General features: G+C 45.9%; 1 protein-coding gene across 1 annotated transcript in view; it reads left to right on the top strand.

The window, feature by feature from the left end:
* Positions 1-24891, top strand: part of LOC137324450 (ALK tyrosine kinase receptor-like) — a 693114-nt gene that overhangs the window by 180746 nt on the left and 487477 nt on the right. The window contains exon 3 of the mRNA XM_067988728.1: positions 258-413. Coding sequence (XP_067844829.1) covers positions 258-413 — 156 coding nt within the window. The remainder of the gene's footprint in view (positions 1-257; positions 414-24891) is intronic.

The following is a 24891-nucleotide window of genomic DNA, read 5'->3' on the forward strand; positions in this document are numbered from 1 at the left end:
ATGAAATTGCAACTTCACTAGCGCTAGTAGTCAGAGGAAATCTTCCTGCTGTGTTCAGGGTGTCATTAGCACAAAGCGACCAGACGAAATTTCACCCCATTGTGGGTGGTTTTCAGGCTAGTTAAATTCCTGGAAACTCCTGTGGTTAAAAACTCTGGTGGTGAATCGCGGATACTGCAATTCCTCCTTTGCAATGTTATTTCTTCATGTAAGATGTTTATTGTTTTCACACGTGCATCTTATTTATATTGTTTCAGAATTCTACTGTGATTTTGAGACACCGTGTGAGTTGGAATATTCTTCCGATGGTGAAAATGGTTTGGCAGGTTGGGTGATGGCGACGCCATTGGATCTCTCCCTGATCACTGAGACTCCTGTACCAGATCAAGATTACTCTGAGAAGTCAAGTGAGGGTAAGGGAAACAAATGCAGAACGGTATAGTTGAACTGAGAGAAAATCACGTGGTTCATTTTATTAATGTTACAAATCAGCAAGTAAAGAGAGCATTCAAAAGCATTTGAAAATAGGGTTTCAGTTGTTTCACCCCATTCTAATAGATTTGACTTGCAGGCATTGATAAAATACTACTTGCTTTACATTGAGTTTTCCGCTTTTGGAAAGAAAGTAATATGTAGAATTCTAGGCCGGTAATTCCCTCGGGGGTTCACCCAATTGGCTGCCTTAGCTACGGTGGAAGATAGGAGGATAACCCCAGATGGACACATTAATGGGGTTTCCGCCGATCTTTCACCGAAGATATGGTGAACCCCCAAGGAAATCCCAGCGTGTGCTTCTTACTTATTTTAGGGGTAGTACACTGAGGGGTTAATATGCTGTGCCTAGGAATAGTAAGAAATAGGTTGAGGTCCATAATACCTCACATGGTAAGTCTCCGAATGCAGTGTGCCATCATGGGGAGGTATATGATCCCCCCCGCAGGGAGAGAAGGAAAGTCAGAGACATAAGGAGGAATTTCCTCAGAGATGCTCTTGCTCCGTCCCCTTAATTTCGCTGCAAGTGTGGCGGAAGTCTCGTTTACGTGCATAAACGTACTTTCTGCTGCATTTCTGGCAAAGGAACGGCGACAGAGTTGGAGTATCTCTGAGAAAATCCCTGACCATAGTTAGACCAACACACTCTTGTACATATCCTGCTATGGCAGGGCTGAAAACAGCAAGTGACAGGTACAGACTCATGTCCTACCACTTCATGACAAAGTATGTTGGCGTTCCCAAGTTGAATAATACTAAAAAATTATTTTAATATCGTGAATATTATGCATTGCATTGCTTTTCCAAATTATGTATGATTCTATGGTATGTTGATATCATTGTGTGCAGCTAAGGCCATAGAGTCCTTGCTGGATGTCATGGAGTGTTGGTCATCCTCTGATCCCTCACCCGAGTGGTCATTATTCATGTCTGAGCTTTGACAGAGTTTGCCAGCAAACAGGTGGGATCACAACCAAGCGCAGCCATCTCTGTCCATTGTCAATATTCATACGTTTTCCTGCAGTGGTTGCTCAACATCAATAACAACTTACATTTACATAGCACCTTTAATGTAGGAAAACGTCCCAAGGCACTTCACAGATCAGGCAAAAATTGAGGCTGAGCCAAAGAAAGAGCCATTAGGAGGGGTGGCTAAAAGCTTAGTCAAAGAGATGGGTTTTGAGGAGGGTCTTAAAGGTGGATAGGCAGGTAGAGAGGTGGAGTGCTTTAGGGAGGGAATTCCTTAGCTTAGAGCCTAGATGGCTGAAGGCACAAGTGGGGCGAAAGGATTTCAGGATGTACAAGAGGCCAGAGTTCAACAGAAAGTAAAATTGGGTGGGGTGTAAAACTGGCAACTGATCCGATCCCATCAGTTTCCTGCTGGTTGAGTTAGGGAGTGGCAGGACTTCCTCTCGCTGGCCCCACCCTGTCATTACCGCAACCTATTTTCCTGAGTTGGGGTCAATTACAAATGCACGGAGTGGGCTCCTAGCGATTTCTCCCAAGACTGCCAGAGAGGAAATCCCTGTGATGCTGCATCAGGGAACTCGCTGCAGCACCTCAAAGAGATGGAGCGACTGTTGAAGGGGCAGAAGTTCCTGAATGCTTCTGGCATAAAATTTAAAAATGAGCTTGGTATAAGCCCAACTTCACATTGAGCATAGCTTAGAGGGTCTAGGAGCCAGAGAGGTGGGTATTGCTTACCTCCTGTGTCCTGCCATCATAACCCCCCTCACTTCTACCTTTCTTCAGTTCTTCTTTTGCAGCAGTGGTTCTGGGGTGATAAGTGAGGGAAATTGACTAAGTCCCCAGCCCTGTTCCCATTCCACTCTTCCCCCCCCCCCCCCCACCCCAGTACCATTTGCAGGCAATGGGGTGTGAAGCTGACATGTGAGTCGTGGGGAGAGGGGAATGACATGGTGGTGGTGGGGGGGTGGTGTGTGGATATGATGGGGCTGGTGTTCAGCACATTCCAGGTTTCCTCACTCCATTTACCATGCGCTAAATCACACAACCACCCAAAAACAGAAAGATTCCCAGGGGAAAATCCAGGCCAGTGATTCCAGTTGAAAAGCTAGCACGGGCACAAGTGCACTGGATTGAATGGCCTCTTTCTGTGCAGTCATTTCTATGATTCTATAATTGTCAGTTCAGAGAAACAGACCAACCGTTCCCTGAGCTTAAATTTGTTTGACAATTTAGTTTACAACACCACTCAAAATACTGCCTCCTCTTGTCCCACTTCTGTTTAGTCTGCATGATGGTAATTACCGCTATTGCAGTAGATGGGCTTCGGATGCTAATCAGCTCTCCACCCCTCAGAACATTTGTGCTCACTGCACAGACTCCAGAAACCTAGCCTGCCCACACCTGTCTAATTGTCTGTGTCGACTTCTCCCACTTCAAATAATCTCACTGGCCGCTCATCTATCTCATGATTGAGAGCATTTTCTATTCCCTCCGGCTCAGTTTTCTTCCACAGTTCTGCATTTAGGGGCACTTCACAATGTGTGAAGTTGCAGCATCACTGTTACTGATCCCCAGAAAGGAGTCTGAGTGATAAGTCGTTTATGCTATATTCCAGGCTCACCAGTTAGACAAACTACCGCTGCCTAACCTCATTTATATTGCTGGACAGCTCCATCGAGTAAAATCTGCCTTCTCTGTGCCAATTCCTTCTCCTGCCTGCAGTCCATGCTGCCACCATTCTGTATTGAACTAGTTCTCAAAATTACATTAAAAAAATTGAAACCATCTGTGCATGCACTCACACATGCCCGTTGCAACAATTTAACAATTTCATTTAATTTTATTTTAATGAGATGGTACAATGCTGGACAGCAGCAATAGGGATGGGAGGAATTGATATCAAGAGCAGTGGGGCTTTGAGTGAAGCCTGTCTGCGTTTACTGGCAAGAACCCAAATGTTTTTAAATAGAATTTGTTTATTTCTTTTCTTTTTCAGGGTTACCTAGTTGCAGCCTCCATATCTGCTTATGGCTCCTTGTGATTTTATTAACATTGCCGCTATCACACAGCTTTGGCATCAATCCCTTTAATATACAATTAATCCCAGAGTGGTTGAAAGTAAATTATGGAAATAGGATCATTTAGGAGTAGGCAATTGTGCCAGTACCACGCGCTACAGGGGCACCGATCCCATGGGCCTGGTGGGATTTCGGAGTGCCTCCATGGGAGGACGCACTGGGAATAGATTGCTGTTTGGAAGTGGGACGGTGGGCTCTGCACAGCAGGTACAGCTGCTATAAGGGAGAGCCCAGAATGCCATTAAAGATGCCCCAAAAGTGACATTGGGATAAAGAGAAAGGCAGATGAAGGATCCCACCAGTTGGAAGTTCCTCATTATAGCAAGAAATTGGCAGAAACGAGTTCCACCACAGTTTCCTTCTGGCAGATGTCTGCCCCATTATCCGCCAGAATTTCTGGGCTCTTGTGTTTACTGGAAGTTTCTTATGTACGTTTGTAATATAGCGGATTTATAAGTGCTTCTACTGAAGGAATTCTGGATTTTGCTGAGCCTGGCAGTGCTCTACATTCTCCAGTCATTTTTTCCCCCTCTTCCAAACAGTTTTCCCCACTGTAATTAATTATTTTAATTTTCCCCTGGCTGGATGAAATGTCTGCTGAGACAGCTAATTCCTACATTATTAAGGGGGTATTTTAAAAAATATTTACTGTATTGAGATGTTCCCCAACTGCGAACAGACTTGCTGCAGAATCCACGTTCTCATGCAGCAGAATTTGGCTGGGCTGACTGCAGAATTCTAGGAGCCCTGAATGTATTATGCGTGGCACAATGTTCCAGCCGATGTGAAGTTACTTCTAAAGTTTGGTCCTGTTAGGAAACTTTCAGCATTCTTTATGTGTGGTGTCTGTGGGACCTAATTATACAGGTTAAAAAACAATTTGTGCTTATATAGCACCTTTTGTGTCATCAGGAAATCCCAAAGCACTTCATAGCCAATGAATTACTTTTGAAGTGTGGTTACTGTGGTGTTGTCTGAGGGATGAATGTTGGCCAGGACACTGGGAGAAGTCCTGTGCTTTTCTGAACAGATGACACCCCTGACAATACAGTATCCCATCAAGACCTTGCTGACATGTCAGGCTAGATTATGTGTTCAAGTCCTGAGTGAGGCTTGAATCCATGACCTTCTGACTCAGAGGTGAGAGTGCTACCATTGAGCCAAGTTGATGCTTAACTGTTTGCATAACCTTTCCTCTTTATTTGTCAGAAAATGGATTAAAACCCTTAAGAAACAAAACACATACAAATTTATTTGAATGAATATAAAGCAGCAAGATTATTTTAAGTAAAATGTACAGAACAAACTCTGCAGCTTCATAAAGATTGCCATGTGCCTCAGCCTGATCAGTCATTCAGAAAGGATATGCTCTGATGCAAAACCAGCCACACTGGGAGAGATCCTCCCAGACAGCACAGAGGTGCAGGGAGTTGCTGCACCAACACACTGTAATACGAAATAGGTTCCTACCTGTAATTCCTCAAACAGCGAGTTCAGGCAAAAGGCCAGGCGACTTCCCATAGGAAAAAAAGAAAACTTAGTGAGCAAGTCACATCAGATCATTGCTGTGTATCTCCCAGTGAAAGATTGAGGAGCAGAATAGACAGAGTGTAGGGTAGCACACCCCTGATTAAAAGTTGGTCTTTATTGCTGATTTAAAACCTGTTTTTATCAGGTGTTTTTCAATTTTTATTTTTAGCATCGAAGTCTGGGAGAAAATGGGGAGAAAAATTCAAGTCCAAAAAACCAGGGTAAATTCTGAGAAAATTAGTAATTTTTTGTTTTGTTTTGAGCAACACTAAACCTCAAGAGAACAAGCAAGAGACTAACAAGGCACAGGTTAGCGAAATGACAGTCAACAATTATTTACACAGTTCACAGACACCAAATTATGGGCCTCAATGGCAGTTCCAAAAGTAATGTAATAAGTTTCCATGATCAAAAAGTACTACCAAACTATTTTAGCAATAAAGTACATTTATAGTATTTGTCAATGGACTGTGCGCTGCAAGATATTGACTGCTAAATTTACCATCATGAAGCACAAATACTTTTAAAGTCTAACTGAAATATGAAATAGTTGATGTTAAAATTTTGAAGTATATGCTATGAATGATATATTATAGTCATTGAATGTACTGTATCTATTAATAACATCTCTATAGTCATTATCAGTGTTCTTCAACGTGCAATACTCACAGATGCAATGCTTGTGCATCTCCAGACCTGATTCTCGGTAAGAAAACAATGGGAAATTTCAGGGTAATTTTTTTCTCAATTCAAAACAAAATGAGATTTTATTGATTCACCACTCCCTCAAAAAATACGGGAATATATTGGTGAGAATTTAAGGGTCCCTGCAGATCCCGTACCCAATTCCTGGGCTGGGGAATAAGGCATGCCTTGTGGAGATCCAAAGAAAATAAGAGAAAAGAGAAATTAAAAATTAAATGGAAAATAAAAAGAAAACAATTTCAATCAATAACTGCTATATGTTAGATTTATTGTAAATGCCTTTTTATTTGAGTGGGAGAGTACAATACATTCCCATTAAATGGCAGAACATTACTGTTCTATGACCATTCATGACTGCATTGTTTTATTTTTGCTTTTCATAGAATCATAGAAAATTTACGGCACAGAGGAGGCCATTCAGCCCATCATGTCCGCGCCTGCCAAAAATGAGTCACCCAGCCTAATCCTGCTTTCCAGCACTTAGTCCATAGCCTTGTAGGTCATGGCACATTGGGTACTTTTTAAATGAGTTGAGGGTTTCTGCCTCTACCACCCTTTCAGGCAGTGAGTTCCAGACCCCTACCACCCTCTGGTTGAAAATTTTTTTCCTTAGCTCTCCTCTAATCCTTCTGCCTATTACTTTAAATCCTAGTCCCCTGGTTATTGACCTCTCTGCTAAGGGGAATAGGTCCTTCCTATCCACTCTATCTAGGTCCCTCATAATTTTGTACACCTCAATTAAGTCACCCCTCAGGCTCCTCTGTTCCAAAGTGAATAAGCCCAGCCAATCCAATCTTTCCTCATAGTTAAAATTCTCCAGTCCAGGCAACATCCTCGCAAATCTCCTCTGTACCCTCTCTAGTGCAATTACATCCTTCCTGTAATGTGGTGACCAGAACTGTACACAGTACTCAAGCTGTGGCTAACCAGTGTTTTATACAGTTCCAGCATAACCTCCCTACTCTTATATTCTATGCCTCGGCTAATAAAGGGAAGTATTCCATATGCCTTCTTAACCACCTTATCTACCTGTCCTGCTACCTTCAGGGATCTGTGACATGCATTCCAAGATCTCTCACTTCCTCTACACCTTTCAGTATCCTCCCATTTATTGTGTATTCCCTTGCCTTGTTTGCCCTCCCCAAATGCATTACCTCACACTTCTCCGGATTGAATTCCATTTGCCACTTTTCTGCCCACCTGACCAGTCCATTGATAGCTTCCTGCAGTCTACAGCTTTCCTCCTCACTATCAACCACACGGCCAATTTTTGTATCATCTGTAAACTTCTTAATCATGCCCCCTGCATTCAAGTCCAAATCATTAATATATATCACAAAAAGCAAAGGACCTAGTACTGAGCCCTGCGGAACCCCACTGGAAACAGCCTTGCAGTCACAAAAACACCCGTCGACCATTTAAAATATATATATATGTACACAGGTAGAACAATGAATCAACATTGTTAATAAGCTTCAAACTAGGAGATAATGCAGAAAATTAGACAATTGAGATCAGATAACTGTGGATTGTAGTAGCTAGTGCAGTTACTTCAGAATTTCTTGCCTGGCTCAAACATTTGTGGCTTAACACAAAGTGACAATTCAGTCATATTTTAAAAATCAGGAAATGTGCAGGATGGGAGAAGCCACTGAACCAGCACAGTGCAGTTGAGAAAGTGAGTTACTGTGTGAGGCCAGTAAAGAGGCTGCACTGAGCAGCTGTCATTTTGTCACAGTTCAGCATATCCCATTCTATCCAAGCTCAGTGCCCACACTCTCAGTTTCAATGAATGAGAAATCCATAATATACAGTAGATTTATTTTGCATTATTTACCATTATCCTAATAGAATTGTTGTTGATGTCCAATGTAGTAAAAGGTCAGTATCATACACATTATAAATGTATGAACAAATGATAAATTTCAAATTTATTCTTAAAAAAAGTGAAGGGTGTTTAGGAGTAATAATATCCTTTTCTCTCCTGAAGGTGCTCATTCTTGCTGGGATATGATTACATGGGCAGCTCTCTGATACCTCACTCATTTGGCCATTCTTTATGTGTGAGCCTGGACAGTGAATGCCAGCAGGCTATTCAGCCAGGGAAGATATCACAACTGAGCCCCATTTTATCCTCACCAAGCGTCCATTTATCAGATCTCAAAGTGCCCAACCTGTTCTATTTGCGAGTACTGCTTATATGATAGGAGGTCACTGTTTTAAGAAGGTTAAAGCCTTGAAATTACACTCTGCAGCATTACCATCCAATTGGTTTGAATGAAATGACTTGATCTGCTATTTTAATGGAAGTCTTAAGCTGTTTAAAATAAGTATATGAAATTATTTTGTCAATAAACATGGAAGAAGCGTGAATTTCCTCGGAGCTAATCCTGCAATGCCACACTAACTTCGCTGGAAGTGCAGCGGAGCCAGAGAAGCTCTGAAGAAATTCCCAGCCAAAGTAATTTCATATGAATGTGTGAAGTGTTGATACGCTAATATCGCACAGCATCATTTCTAGCCTTAAATTGTCCAATATTAATTAAATTATTTATTTAGTGAAACGAAAATAGAAAACGCTAGAAAGGCACAACAGGTCAGTGAGCATCTGGAAGAGAAAGGTAGGTTCATGTTTCAATTGAAACCTTTCTCTCACCAGAAGAGTTAACCCATTTTAACAGCATGAAGGGTTTTTATTTCAGATTTCCACTTTCACAGTTCTTGTTATTTTAATTTATACACCAGTATTGTCGCAGATCAGAAGTCAGACAAATTGGTGATTGGTTCCACACCACCGCTTCTCTTTCTCAGCACCGTGGCCTCTGTTTGCCCCCATACTTTCTCATTTTCTTTTCTGCTTGCAACAATCTTCCCTCCACAGACACAATGGCAACTCCCTCCTATACAAGGTTAACATAATTACAGTAATTTGGTGCATAGATAATGATCCTATCATCTGTTTTTCTTTTTATAATAATGGCAAACTATGATAATTGGGATAATGCAGATTGATAGTAAATGCTCTTTCACTTGAAAAAAGTGCATTTTTCAGGCTATTTAAGAGGGTTATTGATATCCCATTATATCGAAGGTCTCCATCCCAAAAGTAAAATGAAATGTTTGCTATAACATCAGAAACTTTCAGGTAAGATATGGTTTACTTCTGTAAAAAAGGGAAGCAACTTTCTTTAATCTATATATATATGTAAATATAATTTATACATATATAGAAAAAGAGACAAAGGCACAACAGGTCAGTCAGCATCTGGAAGAGAAAGGTAGGTTCATGTTTCAAGTGAAACCGTTCTCTCATCGGAAGAGTTAACCCGTTTTAACAGGATGGACGTCTTTTACCCCACTTATATGACATGAGCTACTGCGTAAGGACCCAGTTTGCAGCATAACAACCCCATTATATTATGTTAGATGAGGAGAAAAAAAGAGAGCCCAAGGCAGTTACTTGCATTACCGGCAATTAATACACATCTGTCAAAGTGTCTTCTCATGAACAAAACAAGGTATTGAATAGACCCATACATTCAAAGAGCACAGGGAAAAGTTCATGTGACGTATCATTATCAATATTCAATTACCAGCACCATTAGCTGAAGCAGACCCCTTATTTCTCAATAATTACACATTTGGAAAATGAATTAACTCCTGATTTAAGGTTTAAGCCTCTGCTGTCTTTGGTTGGCTTGATTCCGAACAATTTGCAGCTGTTGCTTTTCAACAGTAATTGTTCATAAATGCATTAACTGTGAGGCATGTGCGGAATTAGTTAAATAATGCACAGTTACAGATTTACAGCAAGGAGTGCTGCGTTTTGTGTGTCTGCCAAGTACTGGCATTTCTTAGTGAGGACAAAGAATGTTGTCTCAAGCGCTGGTGTGTGAAAAGGATGGCAAAGCAATAGCACAGCCTTTGTATTCAAAGATCCTGATACTCATTGTGCCAAGAAATGGTGGTACTTGGCATATGGATGACGTGTTTATAAATCGCAAAAGTCAAGTTCTGCTTTTTCACAGCCAATTAGGTTTCTAACAAACAAACAACAGCTTGACTTTGCACCATAATTAGTTGATGAAATAGGCACAAAAATCTTCTAGGCCAGCCACAGAGAGAGAGAGAGAGAGAGAGACAGTAATTTTTTTTGTTCATGATATTGAAGGAATTATACCAACCATCAACAGTTTTACTGCTAATGGACAAATACTAAAGCACTGACCAGGGTGAGAAGCTGAGGAGCCAACGTTCTGGATTGTGGTATCATGCATGAATAGAAAGTCATCTTATTGTTGCTGCTGAATTCTGATCAAGTGCTACATGACAGCAAGATTTCATGAAATGTTTTATGGCATCAACCTTGAAGAACAGTATACCTTGACAGTTTATGTATTCCACTGGAAGTGCTTACAAGCTCTTTTCTGGGAGAAAATATTTTCTTTCCTGCTCTTTTGAAGGTGGTGAGTTTTGCTGGGGTAGAGCTCTACAGATGCCAGCAGTCCTCTAATACTTTGTTCAAGTAACCATTTTTCAAGTGTTTATGTACACAGTGACTATCACCAGGTTATTCAGTCATTGAGGGTAGGGGGTCATCACAGCCTTGCTAAATTTTATCCTCACTCACAAACAAATGGCCCAGAATTTGCTTGATGTTGCACCTTTTAAATAGTGTTACATCCGTTACCAGTTTCTAGAGGGAGTTCCATGGAAGTTTTCTAGGTATGCACATTTCCATATCCATTGGTGCAAGCATTGATGTAAAACTGGTGTAAAGCAGAAGACTGGGTCTACTTTTCTCTCTCTTGCCGTGAGAGATGGTGAGGTCAGCAACATCTTTCCAGAGCAATGTTACTGACTGACCACCTGCACAAATGCCCTCTGAAGCATCATATAGCCATAATCTTTCACCCCCTTCTCTGTCTCTTTACTCCCAAGGGGGTGATGCTCACCCATTCTTGCCTTCTACCCTCCCGTCCAGCTGATCCACCACAGCAACAGACAGCACAGGAGGAGGAAGATGATGGTGGTGATGAGGAGCAAGTCACCCAGGAGTCGCAGCTGCATGATACTCTTGTCCCTTAGCACCATAGCACATGCCAGGCCTCCAGCCATTCCCTTTAGAGCATCATGCCCGAGGAACATGAGAGGCAAGGTCAGGCAGCCTAGGAGCATCCTCCAGAGATGCAGCCAGCAGCAGCTACATGCCAGGAGCATCTGACTTGCTACGAAGTTCATCTCAGTAGACAGGAAGCACAAGAATAGATGCCCATAGGGAATGTCTGTACGTAGAATACAAAAACTGTTTTTTTTAATGTTCTCTACTTTCATTAGCCTTCAATAAAAGATCAGTACAATCTTTCGCTGTCAAGAACTCCTCAATTCTGCCCTCAGCAGCTGACCCTGAGAGCTGTTGTGCCTAATGCAAACTGTTGTAACATACTCCAAGTACACTCGCGGGGTAAATCCAGGCGACTCTCCTCTGAAGCATCACTGCCTGACAGGCGACTGCATGTAAATGAGACTAGGGGGCAACTCGATGGGCGCACCGTGAAATGGCTCCAGCAGCATGTGGGAACTCGAGGGAAGCCATTTAAAGGCGCACAAATGTGGAAACGGCTTCCCTGAACATTGGAAAATTTCGTACATCTTTCCAACACCAATAATGCGCCAGAAACGCAAGGAAATTCAACCCCTATATTTCTATCCACTAAGCAAAATACATATCAAGACTGTCAGCAATTAATTCAGCGTAAAGATATTAAATGGTAAAAATTCTACTTTTGAAGGACTTTCCAAAAATCTCATTTTGTGGAGTTTAAAAGGACATATTATATGATGTACAGTCAGCAACTGAATGTGTATCTGTACTGTTTGTGGCTGATTTTTAGACAATGCACCATCAGTATTGTTGAAGTAAGGCCATCGTAAAAGATGAAATATTTCAATTACAAATCCATTGAAAGAAATATGGGGCTCGATTTTAGGGTCGGGTTACCTGCGGGTTTCCAGCGGGGGGGGCCCCGAAAATCCCGATCTCCGATCACGTGACCGGATTCGGACGAAATCCCGGCCACTTCCGGGTACCGCGCTGACGTGCGGGGCTGCGCGCGAAAGCCCCGCTGGTGGGAATCCCGCAGGCAATTAAAGCCAGCGGGGTTCCACTTGAGAGTACTTAACTTGCTCATTGTGGTCAGTTAATGAGCTGAAGCAGCTGTCAAAAGAGGAAGTGTGGGATTTTAGGTTCAACGCAGTCAGTTTCCCACACTGGGGGAAACAGTACCCTTCAAACCAGGCGTGTTGCAGCCAGCAGCCTGTGGCAGGTGCCAAGGTGCGCTCCACGGGGGAGAGCCCTCACCCACGCAGGAGGCCACCGCGTCACATAGGGCAACCCCTGCCCTCCACCAACCCCCTCCAAGCCAGAGGACAGACCGACACGAAACCGCAGCCCCAGTCCGAGGACCCACCCACCTACCCTGCACAACCCCTCACACCAACACCTGCCAGATGGGTGGTGCGTTGACATCGTCGGAGGACGAACAGGATGACCAGCCCCAGCAGCCTCGCAGTCCACGCCGTCCGCCTCGGAGAGGTGGGGCCCCCCAACACGGTGCTGCGGCACACCCACCTGCACAGCAGGAGGGAGGGCAACCGCAGAGAGAGATGCGTCGCAGGAGGCACTACCCTCCGCACAGGGTGTACAGAGCGAGGCTCAGCTTCATGGACCTCTCCGAGGAGCAGTGCATACGGAGGCTCAGAGTCAATCGCCAGGTAGTCGCCGACATCTGCAGCCTCCTTAACGACGAGCTGCTCCCTGATGGACCAAGCAGCATCTTCTTACCTGTCACCGTCAAAGTCACCACTGCCCTCAACTTCTTCGCATCCGGTTCCTTCCAGGGTGCCACCGGGGACATCACCGGGGTCTGTCAGTCCTCTGCACACAAGTGCATAAGGCAGGTCACCGATGGGTTGTTCCGCAGGGCCTCCCACTACATCAACTTCGCCATGGACGAGCGCAGCCAGATGGAGAGGGCGGTTGGATTCCATGCCATGGCCGGCTTCCCACGGGTGCAGGGTGTAATCGACTGCACCCACATCGCAATACGGGCACCTCCGCATGAGCCAGGGCTGTTCATCAACAGGAAGGGGTATCACTCCATGAACGCCCAGCTCATCTGTGACCACCGCCAGAGATTCCTACACGTGTGCGCCAGATACCCCGGCAGCTGCCACGATGCCTTCGTCCTCAGGGAGTCCGCCGTCCCGCCCATCCTGCAGGCACCCAACGTCGGCAACGGCTGGCTCCTCGGCGACAAGGGGTATCCCCTCCACACGTGGCTCATGACACCTCTGAGGAACCCCATCACCGAGCCGGAGCGTCGGTACAATGACAGCCACACTGCTACCAGGTCTACAATTGAGCAGACCATAGGGCTTCTCAAGATGCGCTTCAGGTGCCTTGATCGTTCTGGGGGAGCGCTGCAATACACACCATTCAGAGTGGGACGAATCATAGTTGTCTGCTGTGCCCTGCACAACATGGCCCAACAGAGAGGGGTGCCGCTGGAGGAGGCCCCATCCACACCCGCCACCCACATTGAGGAAGGCGAGGGCGAGGAGGAGGAGGAGGAGGCGGAGGACGCGCCAGAGGATGTTGGACGACCCATGCGCCGAGCCGCGACTCACCGGGATGGTCGCCGGGCCAGGGACGCACTCATACGTCAACGGTTCTCCTAGAGTCAGACACTGCGAGGCGCTCGCATCTCCTCACCTGCACATGCGAGCGGCCATACCAGCCCCCTCCACTGAAGAGTGCTGCCAGTAATCCTGCACCCACAGCAGTGTGCCCAATGGGTGGCAGCAGGTGTTCGCCGTCATGATGGCCTCCACGGAACGCAACTATTGCACAAGCCGCGGAAGAATGGACGAGAGGTGGCAGGAGTGGTGAGAATAGACTATTTAATATCTGGAATGTGACATTATATAAGAAACAAAGTACAAAATAATAAACACCCTGGTGTATTCCCTTTGTGATTATAAGGCCTTTGCAATTCTTCTCCGGGAACCCCTACGTGGTGCTACCCCTGTGGCTCCAGCAGAGGTAGTGGCAGGTTGCTCGTCTTCTTGCCTTGACCGGGTAGATGCTTTTGGCGGACGGCCCCTGGGTTTCGGTGCCCATGAGGGCACCTCCACAGACTGCTCCTCCTGCACCGGGGCAGGGGCAGACTCGGCCACCTGGAGAGGAGGCACCATTGCGGGTACTGGTTGAGAGGTGGGCGACGGGTGGGACGTGGGGACGCCTTGAGAGGCGTCCCCGCTTCCATGTCCCCGGTCACCATCATCCCTCTCTTGGCCTCGGCCCACATCACCCCTTCCACCCTGCTGGACGGCAGTTTGGATGGCATGTGTGAGGCCTTGCAAGGCCACCCCTAGTGTATCCCTCAGCCTGTTGGTGGCGTCGGAATGTTGCTCACCCTGAATCCGTACAGACGTTGTCAGGGCCTGCAAGGACTCGAAGTGGAGCTGTGCGTGACGCTCGAGGGAGGCCAGCCTGTCCTCCACCGCAGACAGTCCCGCACCTACCCGCGACACTGTGTCGCCGGTACCCTCCTGTGCCTGCGCCACCAATGCCCACATGCAGGAGGTGGACTCCTCCATCGCCTGCGCTATTGTGGACAATGCGCGCGGCACCTCTGCCAGTACCTCAGCAATTAGCTGGTGGCCCTCGACGACTCTCCTTTTCACTGGTGGCCCCCTGGGTTCAGCATCTGGGTCCGGCTGAGTAGAGCCTGGAGATGAGTGCACCCTCCGTCGCGGACCCTCCGCGGCTGCCCCTGCCACCAGGGTCTGCTCATGCTCACTCGTGCGCAGTGACTCACCAAGTGCTACACCAACTAGTTGGTGAGGGGGACCCACCGAGGTGCGTGTCTCTGCGCTGGTGGATGGTTGGCTCTGATGTGACGATGCACCCTCAGAGACCGCCATGTCCTCTGAGGAATCGCCCTCCACGCTCGCTTGACTCAAAGACGGACCTGCAAGAGAACAGAGGGCACTTTGAGGCATGTGGACCAACTTGACAGTGCGCCTGATGGCAGGTGATGAGACAGTAACTCGCGATCATGAGTGTTGAGTGTCAGCTTTCCCTTACCGGCTGTTTCGGCAGCGACACACTCGCCATCGGCCACCGACAGGCAATGTCGCGTGCGGGCGAGGTCGAGCGCCTCCACCTCTGCGTCGGTGAGCTCCACCACTTGCGGCGGCCCACCTCTGGTGCGTGCCCTTTCGCGATTGTTCTTGCTTCTCTTCTCCTGTGAAGGCAAAACACAGATGTGTGAGTGGGTGCGTCTTGCATCGTGAGACGCATCGAGCATCGGTGTGGTTGGGTTGAGCGTGGCGCGGAACGGATGGGAGGAAGCGTGGGCCACGTGCCCATCCCATTGCATGGGGATTGGGGTGTGTGGTAGTGTTCGGGTGGGGTCAGGGACGGTGGGTACTTGCGTGCACGGCGAGGATGGTGAATGAGTGGCTATGAGGATTGCTGATGGAGCACAGTGGTGGCTGTGCAGGAGGGGGTTGTGATCTGCTTGGCGTGATGGTGGGGACGGGATGTGGGAGGGTGCGTTGGTGTACTCACCTTGCCAGACCTAGTCAGGTCATTGAAGCGCTTGCGGCACTGCTCCCAAGTCCTTGGGGTGTTGCCCCTGCTGCTCACCTCCGCCGCCACCTCTGCCCATGCCTTCCTGGTTGCGGCGGCAGGGAACTTGCGCCCATCTTCTGGGAAGAGTGTTTCCCTCCTCCTCCTCACGCCCTCCAGCATCAGCTGCAGTGCCAGATCTGAAAAACGGGGCGCAGCCTTTCCCCTTTGTTGAGCCATTCTCCCAGACCTCTTGCTTGCAGCAGGAGGGGCTTTGGGAGACTGCCCCTTTAACTGGAGCTCCTACATCGCGTCGACGGTACTGCGCATGCGCAGCCGGCCGGCACGCAGCTGGGGAGCGCAGAACCCGGAAGCAGGGCTTAATGGGTCCAATTATCCCGCGATCGCGTGGGGGACGCACACAATTAGCCGTCCGCGTTTTCCACGCTCCCGGAGGACCACCCGCTGGGAACCCACAGGCCTGCTAAATTCGAGCCCATGGCATTTCTTTTTTCTTTACAGTGCAGACACAGAAAGAGATTCCTTAACCCTAACTGTCTGTAGAAATAAGTGAGACTGGATAGTCTCTATTGAAGTTGTGACCAAAGTTATACCCAGAGAAATATGACCACTGTGAGGTATCCTATAACGTGCTTAACCGACATACTTTTCTTTGTCAGAACAGTCTTATTTTCCTCTCCTATATACATGATTTAGCCATTAGTGGTGTGTAATTACCACTATGTAGTATAAGCATACAAATGTGTTATGTAGTTCAATGCAATTCTTCTGTCCATTATTTTAATGGAGCCGTTAACCTGTTTAAAAATACAGGATTAGTGTTTCTGTTGGAATAGCAAATGGAAAGATTTCCAAGAGAAAATTAATGCATTGTCTCACAGCTCAGTCTGTTAATGAACTGAAAAGTAGATTTTATGAATTAATACTCCTGCTGCAGAGCTTTGTGCAACAGGAGCAAATGTCAGAATTTGCGTATGGAGGTCAGAAGGCCATGCATAATTGTCTGGCCATTCATTTTAATGGACTGAAAATCGTATGGGTCATGCTGACCTCTGCCTAAATTCCTGATATGCAGTTCTGCCACAGGAAGCTTTGCATTATGAGCACTAATTAGTAAAATCTACTCACATATGTATTCTATGAAGAAAATTAAATCATTTTGGCAAGGAAAAGCACGTTTTTTCCATAAAACCTTTTTATTCCCCCTCCCCACAATGAATTAAGGGGTGATGCATATCATGCTGTGATTATCTGACAAGAGTATACTTATTTTCTTATCATATCATAGTAGATACAGCACAGGAGGAGGCCATTCAGCCCATCGCGCCTGTGCCAGCTCTTTGCAAGAGCTATCCAATTCGTCCCATTCCCCAGCTCATTCCCCATAGCCCAGTAATTTATTTCCCTTCAAGTATTTATCCAATTCCCTTTTGAAAGATACTATTGAATCTGCTTCCACCACCCTTTCAGGCAGTGCATTACAGATCATTACAACTCACTGCATAAAAAATGTTTCCTCATGTCGCCTCTGGCTCTTTTGCCAATCACCTTAAATCTGTGTCCTCTGGTTAACGACCCTCCTGCCACTGGAAACAGTTTCTCCTTATTTACTCTATCAAAACCGTTCATGATTTTGAACACCTCTATCAAATCGCCCCTTAACCTTCACTGTTCTAAGGAGAACAACCCCAGCTTCTCCAGTCTCTCCACATAACTGAAGTCTCTCATCCCTGGTACCATTTTAGTAAATCACGTCTGCAACCTCCCTAAGACCTTGACAGCCTTCCTAAAGTGTGGTGCCCAGAATTGAACACAATAGTCCAGCTGTGGCCCAGCCAGTGTTTTATAAAGGTTTAGCATAACATCCTTGCTTTTGTAATCTATGCCTCCATTAATATAGCCCAGGATCCCATATGATTTTTTAACAGCCTTCTCAACTTGTCCTTCCGCCTTCAAAAATATGTGTACGTATACCCCCAGGTCTCTCTGCTCCTGCACACACCCTTTACAATTGTACCATTTAATTTATATTGCCTCTCCTCATTCTTCCTACCAAAATGCATCACTTCACATTCCTCTGCGTTAAATTTCATTTGCTGTGTACCGGTCTGTCTATGTCTTCCTTAAGTCTGTTACTATCCTCCACATTGTTTACTACATTTCCGAGTTTCGTGTCATCTGCAAACTTTGAAATTATACCCTCTATGTTCAAGTCCAGGTCATTAATATATATCAAAAAGAGCAGTGGTCCTAACTCTGACCCCTGGGGATCACCACTGTATAATTCCCTCCCGTCTGAAAAACATCCGTTCACCACTACTCTCTGCTTTCTGTCCCCTAGCTAATTTTGTATCCATGCTGCCACACACCCTTTAACCCCCTGGGCTTTAATTTTGTTAACAAGTCTGTTATGTGGTATTTGATGCCTTTGAAAGTCCATATACATAACATCAACCGTACAATCCTCATCAATCCTCTCCGTTACTTCATCAAAGAACTCAATCAAGCCAGTCAAACATGATTTTCCTTTAACAAATCCGTACTGACTTTCATTTATTAGCCCATACTCTTCCAAGTGCCAATTAATTTTGTCCCGAGCTATTGTCTCTAAAAGATTCCCCACCACCGACGTTAGGCTGATTGGCCTATAATCACTGGGTTTATTCCTCTCCCCTTTTTTGAACCGGGGTGTAACATTTGCAATCCTCCAGTCCTCCGGCACCATCCCCATATCTAAGGAGGATTGAAAGATTGTGGTCAGAGCCTCTGCAATTTCCACCCTTCCCTCAGCAACTACCTCCTCCTTTACTGCTACAATGGCAGCATCCTCTTCTCTAGTGAAGACGGATGCAAAGTACTCATTTAGTGCCTCAGCCATGCCCCCTGTCTCCACAAGAAGATTTCCTTTTTTATCCCTAATCGGTCCCATGCTTCCCCTGTCTACCCTTTTACTATTTATATGTTTATAAAAGACTTTTGGGTTACCTTTTACGTTAGCTGCTAATCTATTCTCATACTTTCTCATTGCCCCTCTTCTTCCCTTTTTTAGATCCCTATACTTTCTGTATTCAGCTTGGTTCTCTACTGTATTATGAACCTTACATTTGTCATAAGCCTCCTTTTTCTGTTTCATTTTAATCTCTACATCTTTAGTCATCCAGGGAGTTCTAACTTTGGATGCCCTTCCTTTCCTCTTGGTAGAGATATGTCTACTCTGTACCTGAACTAATTCCTCGTTGAAGGCCTCCCACTGTTCAATTACTGTTTTGCCTACCAATTTTTGATTCCAATCCACCCATGCAAGATCCCTTTTTAACTCACTGAAATTTGCCCTCCTCCAGTTAAACATTTTCACATTTGATTGTTCCTTGCCCTTTTCCATAATTATTCTAAACCTAATGATATTATGATCACTGTTCCCCAAATGCTCCCCCACTGAAACATGCTCCACCTGCCCCATTTTATTCTCTAGAACTAGATCCAGCAATATTTCCTTCCTGGTTGGGCTGGAAACACACTGTTCCAGAAAGTTCTTGAACACATTTCAGGAATTCCTCCCCTTCTTTGCCCTTTATACTGTTACTGTCCCAGTCTATAATGGGATAATTGAAGTCCCCCATTATCACTACTCCATTGTTCTTTCTTGCATCTTTCTGTAATCTGCCTGCAAATGTGCTCCTCTATTTCCTTCCCACTATTTGGTGGTCTATAATATACACCCACTAATGTAATAGGTCTTCTATTGTTCCTTAATTCCAACCAAATAGATTCTGTCTTTGACTCCTCAACTACATCATCCCTTTCCAGTGCTATAATAGTTTCTTTGATTAATACTGCTAACTCCCCCTCCCCTGACTTTCTTTCCTTCCCTATCTTTCCTAAGTAGCTTGTAGCCAGGAATATTAAGTACCCAATCCTCTCCTTTGAGCCAGGTCTTTGTTATTTCTACTATATCATAATCCCATGTGGCAACTTGAGCCTAGAGCTCACCAACCTTATTTACCACACTATGTGCATTTATGCACATGCACTCCAGTCTCATAGACTGCCTCACATTTGCGCTCTGTCGGATCCCTTCAATTTCTGAACTATTCTTTTCTCTAGTGCTGCTTGTCCCTCCACGTCCTCTGTGCACCTTGTTTCTCCTCTCTAATGTTTCGTCCTGTTGCCCATCCCCCTGCCAAATTAGTTTAAGCTCTCCCCCACAGCACTAGTTAACCTCCCCGCAAGGACATTGGTCCCAGCTCTGTTGAGATGCAACCCACCCATCTTGAACAGATCCCTCCTGCCCCAGAACTGGTCCCAATGTCCCAGGAATCTGAAACCCTCCCTCCTGCACCATTGCTCCAGCCAGACATTAACCTGTCTTATCCTACTATTCCTATACTCACTAGCACGAGGCACTGGGAGTAATCCAGAGATTACGACCTTTGAGGTCCTGCTTTTTAACTTCCTCCCTAGCTCCTGCAACTCTGACTGCAGGACCTCAACCTTTTTCCTTCCTCTGTCATTGGTTCCCACATGGACCACAACTTCTGGCTGTTCACCTTCTCCCTCCTCAAAATGGTCTGCACCCTCTCAGTGATGTCCATTACCCTGGCACCAGAGAGGCAACACACCATGCGGGACTCATGTCGGCAATTGCAGAAATGCCTGTCTATCCCCCTGATTATCGAATCCCCTATAACACTGCATTTCTTTTGCCCACTGTGCAGCCAAATCTCCCACGGTTCCGTGGATTTGCTCCTGACTGCACACCCCCGAGGTGTCAACACCCTCACTGGCATTCAACACTGAATACCTTCTTGTTAACTTCTTTCCCACTTTGACATGGGGCACTCTGCTGCAGTGAAGATTTTTATCTAGCAGCACAGCCAGGAGCTAGGACTGTACGTCCATCGGGAACTAAATTTGAATGTTTTGGGGGTACTTTTTAACTTTGGTGGCTGGCCAGTGGAGTGAGCCGCCCGCCCATGCCAGGAGTGAAGATGCCAGAGCCATTTCAAGGTCTGAGCCTCATTTAAATAGAACCAGCAAGCTGTGGGCACCAAACGAGAGTCCTCGTGCAGATCACCAATATCAGATAGTGGGATCTTTTATGTCCATCTGAGTGGGCAGACGGAGCTCTAAAAGATGGTATCTCCAACAACACATACTCCCTCAGTATTGCACCGAAGTGTCGACCTAGATTATGTGCTCAAGTCTCTGGAGTGGGACTTGAACCCATGACCTTCTGACTGAGAGGTGAGAGCACTACCAACAGAGCTCAGGCTGACACCTATTCATGAAGTTCTGTGCTGGGAATGCTAAAAACAATAATTAGATTTGGGTGTTTCTTTATATGATGCTCTTGATTGGCAGGTTGGTGACAAGTTTAATATGTCTCCTTTACATGTTGAAATTTGCCTGATTGATGAACACAAGGTTCACTCACAAGATAGAAATAACTAATATGAATCACTGGATCTCTGATCTTCCCAGATTTGCAGTCTGTTTCATTTAGTATGCCTTCAAAGGGCTTACCTGCTTTGATGGCTGTTTTAACAGGGAGCCCTGGTTATTAGTCACATAGCTTAGCTGGCTCTTGGAAATGAATAAAGGGCTTTGGTACCTTCGAAGTCCACTTTTAATTAACAACTCAGTAGCCAGAAGCTGCTTGATCTGGGTGTATGTGTGGCATGTTTTGACATATTCACTAGTTCCCTTTTTCACTGTAATGCTGTTTGTGAAGACACAAATGAAGTACATAGGATTTACAGCACAGAAACAGGCCATTCGGCCCAACCATTCCATGCCGGTGTTTCTGTTCCACGCGAGCCTCCTCCCACTCTATTTACTTCGATCTCACCCGATCAACAGAGCCTTCTATTCCTTTCCCCCTCACGTACTTATCTAGCTTCCTCTTAAATGCACCTATGTTACTTGCCTCAAGCAATTCTTGTGACAGCGAGTTCCACATTCTCACCACTCTCTGAGTAAAGAAGTTTCTCCTGAATTTCTTGTTAGATTTATTAGTGACTATCTTATATTTATGAACCCTAGTTTTGGACTCCCCCACAGGCCTCTATGGACTCCATGGGGAGATTTTAACCCCCCCAGGACGGGCGGGTGGGTTAAATTGTTAAAAATGGGAAACGCAACCCCAACCCGTCGCGAACGAGCCTATTCCCCTTTAAACCGGGGCGGGTTAGAGATCGGGTGAGTAACCGGCTCTCGGGAGGCGAGTCGGTAATTATAATATGTTAATGAGGCTGTGTGCCTCAGATTTTGTCAGCCCTTTGCATTTAACGGCTGCGGGCCGAGTTTCCCAAGCAGGTAAAGGGATGCGAGGACTGCTGGATCCAGCAGGTGAGTGCTTTTCTACCCCTCTCCCCCACCTCCCCGCTGCGATCTCTCCCTTCCTCCTCTCCATTCCCCGACTGCAGCCTTGCACAGCAGCCAGCCAGCCTCTCAAATCTGTCTGGCTGCTGTGCGGGAAATTCTAATGAGGTCCTGCCATAAAATTCAGCGGGACCTCCGCCTTTCCTGTACTTACGCTGATAGTCGTCCCCGCTTCCTCCCTGCTTCCCTGTAAGTATCAAGGCCAACGAATTTGTCTTTCTCACTTAAAAGCATTTGGTCAAGGACTCAAGGGGCACTAAATTGGGCCGTGCAGTGCCTGTTGTTTCGGCGCTAAACGGCCTCTCCGACATCCAAGATGGCGCCTTGGATGTGCCGGGCACCATCTTGGTCGAGAAGTTAGCGCAGGCGCAAATAACGAATGCTGGAATCATGTAAAGTAGGGAGAAAATGGCTTCAATCAGTGTGCAACGCTGATTTAAAGTGATAGACACCATTTTGGGACTTAACGCTCAACTCAACGCAGAGTCTTACCCTCGACTATCTGAAAGTGTCTTAGAGTGCCTGGAGGACCTCCCCCCCGCCCCCCACAATCAGCGCTATTTAAAGGGACCATGCAGGATTTACAGGTTAGTGGCTGGATTATTGCTTCTGGCTGCCGAGACATTTATAACAGTTTTTGGAGGTCTCCTAGACTTGAATACTAAGACGCAGGGACATAGCATAACATTTAGAGCCAGGACATGCAGGAGTGAAGTTAGGAAGTGTTTCTACACGCAACGAGTGGGAGACATTTGGAACGCTCTTCTGCAGATGGCAGTTGATGCTAGCTCACATGTGAATGTTACATCTGAGATTGATAGATTTCTGTGAACCAAGAGTATTAAGGGATATGGGGCTAAGGCGGGTATATGGAGTTAGGTCACAAGTCCACCATGATCTCATTGAGTGGTGGAATAGGCCCAAGGGGCTAAATGCCACTGCTACTTGCTGCCTCCTGATATGCACTACCTTCTCCTGCAAGAAAGTGAGACTTGTGTCTGGGTGATGTGCCTGTCATGGTTGAATAGCTAGTATGTGTGGCCTGTGAGTTGTGGGTGGGTGGCTTGAAACAGTGGTAATGTATAAGGGTGAGAGGAAGCATCTGGTTGGAAGAATTGAGTACTGATGGAAAGAGTTTGTTGGTACGTGGGTGATGGGGGGTGTAGTTTGTGGTGCAGTTGGTAGGAGACGCCACTTTACAGTTGACCTCACTCACCTTGATACTCACGTCAAAGCATTGAATGTCTTCCTGCACCGCATCCATGTTCATGATGCTGTGCGCCTGGCATTGACTTTGTCCCCCGCTGCCTCACACTGCCTTTTGGACACCCCACGGATATAGGATGCCCCTCCTTCTGTCCACCTCTTGCACCAAGCCCCCTAGTGCATCAGCAGAGAACCTTGGTGCACACACACTTGCAGTCCTGGTACCAATTCAGATCGGCAGATTGTTGAGGTCTGGTGTGCAGATTGGAGGATGTGGAATTTAGTAGTGCGCAACCTTTATTCAATGTTTTAACATAACTCATCAGTGTGTAAACGTAGGGATGGGACCTGCATCTGTGTTTTATGTGTGTGATGTCTGATCTCCATTCAGACTACGTACAGACAGCAGACTATTATTTTCAGCAAATAACAGGTACCAGCTACCTTTTAAGAGATTTCTAAGAAACATCCTCCCTTTAAGAGATTGAGCTCCCCCTGGTGGTGGAAAGTGCGAATTGCATTGATTCCACGTGCAAGGCCCGGATTGGAACGCTGATTGCAGGTGAGTCCTCGGGCCGGCCGAAACTTGTGTCCTGCCTGCGCAGGGGTCATTGGGTGCGGGGTAATAGCACATCACACTACCTACGCCCAAAAACGACCCCATCCAATTTTCTTTCCCCCAAGTGTTTAAAGTACTGCCGAGCACTACTAAAATTGTCTTGACTATTATTGTTTTGAAAGAGATATTGTGAGATTACATGAGATATTATAATTTAGTGAAACCTGCTGTGATACTCTTGTTTTTTTTAAAATTTTACTTCCTAAAAAAACCTGAACCCAGAAATTGCAGAAGCCCCGTTCCACCACCAAAAATGCAGCATGATTGGACCTCCAGACTTCCTGTCTACCCCTGTCCTTACCCTGTCCCAAAGCCTGGTTACCGGATGTCGCAGCAGGACCAGAGGGATTTTGGATCAGCACTTTGCCGCGTTGTCAAGGAGGTGCAGGCCGGTCTGGCCTAAGTCTCCCATTTGAAAGGTTTTGCATACTACCCTATCCATTGTCCCCATGCTGCTCTCCTAATGTTAATCGCGCTCTCTTAGGGGGCCCATGCATGCAAGTGTGAATTGACAGGATTTTCAGGGGAACTTTGCATCCTGTTAGTCCTACTTCCAAAAGTGACATCACAAGGGGTGACGGTAGTGGGGGCGGGGAGGGAGGCGAGGTTGGCGGGGGGAGCTGGATGTTTAAGATGCGCCCGCTTATCGTAATTTCTCAATGTAAGCAGGAAGGATGGAAACCTGCCATAAGCAGGTTCTGCTCCAAAGTCCTCCTCCCCCAAACCCAGATCGCATGAATACCATGCAGGCTGGAAGTTCAACTGCCGATTGATAATTTGTAGCTTTAGATAAATGGTTCGTCAAAGTGTTATTTGTCCATTAGCCAGAGAGACCAGAAGGGATATCGTATTATTTATTTCTAGTGAGTGTATCAACAGCACAACGGGGTTATTGTTCTCTTGGAGTACGCTGCCTCTCAGTGTACTTAATGCATAAAGTCACATTTTGGTTCATAGCAAGTGTGGGCTTGCATATGGAAGTGATCCTTTGTACTGGGCATAAGAAAAAATATTTGGAGAGTGCCCAAATCATAACACACAGGACCTTCCAAAAATGTATTTGAAAAAGCTGATGGAAAAACAAAGAGTGAAGCAGAAATAAGCATAGCTGTGAAACCAAATGCAACAATAAGAAATTCTTCCAGCATTGAGACAGCAAGAGGGTTATGAATGAAGAACTGAGATCCTTTAAAGATGCAAACAGTTGAAAATGAGGATGAACTAAAATGATGAGTTAACATATACTAAATAAT

Source organism: Heptranchias perlo, chromosome 8, assembly GCF_035084215.1.
Source record: "Heptranchias perlo isolate sHepPer1 chromosome 8, sHepPer1.hap1, whole genome shotgun sequence".
In the NCBI taxonomy this organism is placed as follows: Eukaryota; Metazoa; Chordata; class Chondrichthyes; order Hexanchiformes; family Hexanchidae; genus Heptranchias; species Heptranchias perlo.